Source organism: Salmo salar, chromosome ssa10 (genome assembly GCF_905237065.1).
Source record: "Salmo salar chromosome ssa10, Ssal_v3.1, whole genome shotgun sequence".
In the NCBI taxonomy this organism is placed as follows: domain Eukaryota; kingdom Metazoa; phylum Chordata; class Actinopteri; order Salmoniformes; family Salmonidae; genus Salmo; species Salmo salar.
This window is the reverse complement of record NC_059451.1, coordinates 122921286-122927650: the sequence shown is the minus strand read 5'-3', so window position 1 is coordinate 122927650 and position 6365 is coordinate 122921286. Positions and strand designations below refer to the sequence as shown.

The 6365-nt window shown below is 39.5% G+C and overlaps 1 protein-coding gene across 1 annotated transcript in view; it reads left to right on the top strand.

The window, feature by feature from the left end:
* Positions 1–1597: 1597 nt before the first annotated feature.
* Positions 1598–6365, top strand: part of LOC106561812 (CD81 antigen) — a 32721-nt gene continuing 27953 nt past the window's right edge. Inside the window, exon 1 of the mRNA XM_014126059.2 lies at positions 1598–1893. Coding sequence (XP_013981534.1) covers positions 1828–1893 — 66 coding nt within the window. The 5' untranslated portion in view covers positions 1598–1827. The remainder of the gene's footprint in view (positions 1894–6365) is intronic.

Genomic DNA, 6365 nt, shown 5'->3' with positions numbered 1-6365 from the left:
CGTTTCCTTTCACTTCCTCCAGGACATACAGCCTCAGTATTTTTGACCATATGCAGTCAGACAGGCTGACAGTCAATCGGTTTATGAGGGTATGACCCTGAAACCATTTGGCTAAACGCCAAATCCATGCTATATCAAATTAATTCCTCCATTTGACAAATGAATAGAGAGACACAGTATCATCGGTATTATATTATCACTGGATGTATGGAAATGTGCAGTGTGTCGACCCTCTTTATACAAAGTGATTTCCTATGAACAAAGACACAGAATGCCAGTGATGCCACAACAGCCTATACATTCAGTTCCCTCTCTCTTCACCATATGGTAGGAGTCATTATGGTGTTGTTATGGGCATTGCCAACAGAGAGCGGTGTTGCCCATGCAGTTCACTGCATGTGCCTCTGTCCTCTTTGTGCCTCTGCAATGATCCATTATGATGACATTACACTATGTCTGCATCCCATATAGAACCCTATTCCCTATTTAGTGGAACCCTATTCCCTATTTAGTGGAACCCTATTCCCTATTTAGTGGAACCCTATTCCCTATTTAATAGAAACCTATTCGCTATTGAATAGAACCCTAATCCCTATCTAGTGGAACCCTATTCCCTATTTAATAGTACCCTATTCACTATTGAATAGAACCCTATTCCCTATTTAGTGGAACCATATTCCCTATTTAATAGAACCCTATTCCCTATTTAGTGAAACCCTATTCCCTATTCAGTGGAACCCTATTCCCTTTTTAATAGAAGCCTATTTGCTATTGAATAGAACCCTATTCACTATTGAATAGAACCATATTCCCTATTTAGTGGAACCCTATTCGCTATTGAATAGAACCCTATTCCCTATTTAATGGAACTCTATTCCCTATTTAGTGGAACCCTATTCACTATTGAATAGAACCATATTCCCTATTTAGTGGAACTCTATTCCCTATTTAGTGGAACCCTATTCACTATTGAATAGAACCATATTCCCTATTTAGTGGAACCCTATTCCCTAATTAGTGGAACCCTATTCCCTATTTAATGGAACTCTATTCCCTAATTAGTGGAACCCTATTCCCTATTTAATGGAACTCTATTCCCTAATTAGTGGAACCCTATTCCCTATTTAATGGAACTCTATTCCCTAATTAGTGGAACCCTATTCCCTATTTAGTGCACTACTTTTGGCCAGGGACCATAGCCTAGATATGTGGGCAAAGTCCCTGTTCTCTTCCTTATCTCATTATTTAGACATTTTGATGTTTAGGTGTAAAATAAATGCGGTGTGTTTGTGTTCTGAATACTAGTTTATAGTGGAAGAATAACAACAACAATAAGCCTGAGCAATAAACAGAATATTGCTCCTCCTAACTCCTGTAGTTTATGAAGATTTATATTTTTTTATTAACTTTTATTTATTTAGTGTTGCCTAATTGAGACCAGGGTCTTTCATTCCCAATGGTGCCTCTGAGTACAAACTTTTTTCTCACAAACAGGAAGAAAAATGAACAGTACAAATTAAACAAGAAGAAAAAAAAATATATATAAATAATCACAAGACAAGCCATGCTGTCTTTCATCTGTCCTCTTCTACCTCCCCTCATCACTTGGTGGGCTGTTTCCAGTCTCGGTTTACACAGTCATTAGTAAAAGGAGGAGTTTCTACCCATTCCTTGGGGAACATACCTCGAGATTTCTGGCACAGAATTTGAGTTCTTAGAACGAGAAGAAGCTATAACGGTCCGTCTTCTTAGAATCTCGGGGACACTGGTATCACGCAGACGTTTAATTTATTCATCTAAATTAACGGACCTGAACAGTCGGTCGTCATGACTGTCGTCGGCTGCAACAAGTGTATCAAATTCATGCTCTTTTTCTTTAATTTCGTTTTCTGGGTGAGTTGAGTCTTTTTTTTTATTTTTTATCTCTTTTATTACGATGCTACTTTAAAGTGATTATCGTCACATTTCTTCTGTCTGTAGTTTTATTTATTGATAAAAAAAAAGTGCGTCTTGAATGTTTTTGCTTATGATGTAACTTTGAATCATTCAGAATTTTTACGACACCTTTAAATCTATTTCGTCTCTGTAATCAGATAGTATCACCGAGGTACTGAAATGAGCTACTATTCAACACTGTTATGATACAAGCCTATCTTATGATAATCTCACATACTGTTGGTATTGTTTTCAATGGTCCAACTGATGACCGTGTGAAAACTGTAGTGGCTCAATAAAGTAAGCCAGTCCTAGACTGGGAACTATTAGTGATTTATATATACACTAGGTGACTGGTAGGATCCACCGTGTTGAAGCCACCGTGTTGAAGCTACCGTGACTCCATCTTGGCTCTCCCCCACCGTTGTGTTTAAGCCACCAGGACTCCATCTTGGCTCTTCCCCACAATTGTATTGAAGCCACCGTGACTCCATCTTGGCTCTCCCCCACCATTGTATTGAAGCCACCGTGACTCCATCTTGGCTCTCCCCCACCGTGTTGAAGCTACCGTGACTCCATCTTGGCTCTTCCCCACCATTGTATTGAAGCCACCGTGACTCCATCTTGGCTCTCCCCCACCATTGTGTTGAAGCCACCGTGACTCCATCTTGGCTCTCCCCCACCGTGTTGAAGCCACCGTGACTCCATCTTGGCTCTCACCCACCGTGTTGAAGCCACCGTGACTCCATCTTGGCTCTCCCCCACCATTGTGTTGAAGCTACCGTGACTCCATCTTGGCTCTCCCCCACCATTGTGTTGAAGCCACCGTGACTCCATCTTGGCTCTCCCCCACCGTTGTATTGAAGCCACCGTGACTCCTTCTTGGCTCTCCTCCACCGTGTTGAAGCCACCGTGACTCCATCTTGGCTCTCCCCCACCATTGTGTTGAAGCCACCGTGACTCCATCTTGGCTCTCCCCCACCGTTGTATTGAAGCCACCGTGACTCCATCTTGGCTCTCCTCCACCGTTGTATTGAAGCCACCGTGACTCCATCTTGGCTCTCCCCCACAACTGTGTTGAAGCCACCATGACTCCATCTTGGCTCTTCCCCACCATTGTGTTGATGCTACTGTGACTCCATCTTGGCTCTCCCCCACCGTTGTGTTGAAGCCACCGGGACTCCATCTTGGCTCTTCCCCACCGTTGTAAAAAAAATATTTAGGAAGCCATAGAAATGCATTGATTAATGTCTGGCATTTGTTTTTGCCACATGTATTATATTACAGACTCCTTAATGCATACTTTTAAATTATATTATGTGAGCTAAACATAGAAAAAAAAAAACAAATATATACAATAATTTTCCTTAAAGTATATATTTTAGAGATGACTAATGTTACTGTCCCCACTACAAAAAAAAACTTTAATACATGTATGTTTGTCCTTGAAACATTTAATTGAAACACTGTATAATTCCATTAATTATTGTGTGTGTGTGTGTGTGTGTGTGTGTGTGTGTGTGTGTGTGTGTTTGTGTGTGTGTCTGTCTGTGTGTGTGTGTGTGTGTGTGTGTGTGTGTGTGTGTGTGTGTGTGTGTGTGTGTGTGTGTGTGTGTGTGTGCGTGTGTGTGTGAGGGGGGCATCAATAGATGAACAATAATACCTACACAGCCAAACTCCCTGGGCCATGGCAGGTTACCCCTGATCAACAGGATCAACAGGATTATTATGATCAACAGGATTATTATGATCAACAGGATTATTATGATCAACAGGATTATTATGATCAACAGGATTATTATGATCAACAGGATTATTATGATCAACAGGATTATTATGATCAACAGGATTATTATGATCAACAGGATTATTATGATCAACAGGATTATTACGATCAACAGGATTATCAGGATTATCATGATCAACAGGATCAACAGGATTATCAGGATTATCATGATCAACAGGATTATCAGGATTATCATGATCAACAGGATTATCATGATCAACACGATCAACAGGATTATTATGATCAACAGGATTATTATGATCAACAGGATCAACAGGATTATTATGATCAACAGGATTATCAGGATTATCATGATCATCAGGATTATTATGATCAACAGGATTATCAGGATTATCATGATCAACAGGATTATTATGATCAACAGGATTATTATAATCAACAGGATCAACAGGATTATCATGATCAACAGGATCAACAGGATTATCATGATCAACAGGATCAACAGGATTATCATGATCAACAGGATTATTATGATCAACAGGATTATCATGATCAACAGGATCAACAGGATCAACAGGATTACTATGATCAACAGGATCAACAGGATTATTATGATCAACAGGATTATTATGATCAACATGTTTACTCAAATCCCCGAGCAGACAAGGTGAAAAATCTGTTCGATGTGCCTTTGTGCAAGGAACTTGACCCTAATCGCTCGAAGGTCACCGTTGATAATGTCTGACCCTGGCTGTGACCCCACTCTCCCAGGCTGTCTCGGGGGGGAGTTGGGATTTGCCCCCCCCCCCCAAAAAAAACACATCTCCAATTCACACGTGATAATAATAATAATGTGAAATAGTAGGAATATAAGCACCCACTACATTATCTTATTACTTTAGTCTGTCCCAGATGGGCGGCGTTTGCACTTTTGGGACTATGCTATTAGTTCCACTGTACCAGACAAGCTCAATCTAGCACAGTGTTAGTATTTGTAATGTGTTTTTCAATACCGTTTGATCCATGACGGGGGGAAAAGGGGCACCAGAGAGGGAGACTGTTTCTCTTTGACATTTCCTTTGTTCCCACACGCTTCCTTGTCAAGCTAACTGCAGTAGCTAGATTCTGTAACTGGTGGTTTGGTAGTGTTTAGACTACAGTCAAATGTAGCATTACTGGTAGTATGTAGGCTAAGTACAAATGTAGCATTACTGGTAGTGTTTAGACTATAGTCAAATGTAGCATTACTGGTAGTATGTAGGCTAAGTACAAATGTAGCATTACTGGTAGTATGTAGTTTAGGTTCAAATGTAGCATTACTGGTAGTGTTTAGGCTAAGTACAAATGTAGCATTACTGGTAGTGTTTAGACTATAGTCAAATGTAGCATTACTGGTAGTATGTAGGCTAAGTACAAATGTAGCATTACTGGTAGTGTTTAGACTAAGTACAAATGTAGCATTACTGGTAGTGTTTAGGCTAAGTACAAATGTAGCATTACTGGTAGTGTTTAGACTATAGTCAAATGTAGCATTACTGGTAGTATGTAGGCTAAGTACAAATGTAGCATTACTGGTAGTGTTTAGGCTAAGTACAAATGTAGCATTACTGGTAGTGTTTAGACTATAGTCAAATGTAGCATTACTGGTAGTATGTAGGCTAAGTACAAATGTAGCATTACTGGTAGTGTTTAGGCTAAGTACAAATGTAGCATTAATGGTAGTATGTAGGCTAAGTACAAATGTAGCATTACTGGTAGTGTTTAGACTAAGTACAAATGTAGCATTACTGGTAGTATGTAGGCTAAGTACAAATGTAGCATTAATGGTAGTATGTAGGCTAAGTACAAATGTAGCATTAATGGTAGTGTTTAGACTATAGTCAAATGTAGCATTACTGGTAGTGTTTAGACTATAGTCAAATGTAGCATTACTGGTAGTGTTTAGACTAAGTACAAATGTAGCATTACTGGTAGTGTTTAGACTAAGTACAAATGTAGCATTACTGGTAGTGTTTAGACTATAGTCAAATGTAGCATTACTGGTAGTGTTTAGACTAAGTACAAATGTAGCATTACTGGTAGTGTTTAGACTATAGTCAAATGTAGCATTACTGGTAGTGTTTAGACTAAGTACAAATGTAGCATTACTGGTAGTGTTTAGACTAAGTACAAATGTAGCATTACTGGTAGCATGTAGTTTAGGTTCAAGTGTAGAATGAATTGGTAGCACATGTCGTCTTTCCAAATATACCACGTTTTTTTTGCCTGTCAGAATCATGTAATTACACATGCATAGCAGTTACTGTTGGGTATGTCTATTGCCGTTACATTTAAGAAACTGTATCATTATGTGAAATCAGCATAAAAGTAATGCAGCATATCCTGGACACGAGTTTCCATGTGATTTACTGTTTCCTCCTTTAGTGTTTTTTTTTTACTGATTAGCTGCATGTTGTGTCAGTCGAAAACACTGACCGGTTTTTATTTTCCTCTAGTCACCCTTTGTCCCATCGAGGATTCAGTTTCCTGCTTCTTGGTTCTAGAACAATGAAGTCCAGGACAGAAATGAGCAACATGTGCTGAAAGGTTTTCACAAACGCTGACAGATTGGAGATGTTGACAATAGTCACAGAATGCTGAACAGTTACCCGGCCGAGACCCCAAAGAGCAAGCTAAATAACAG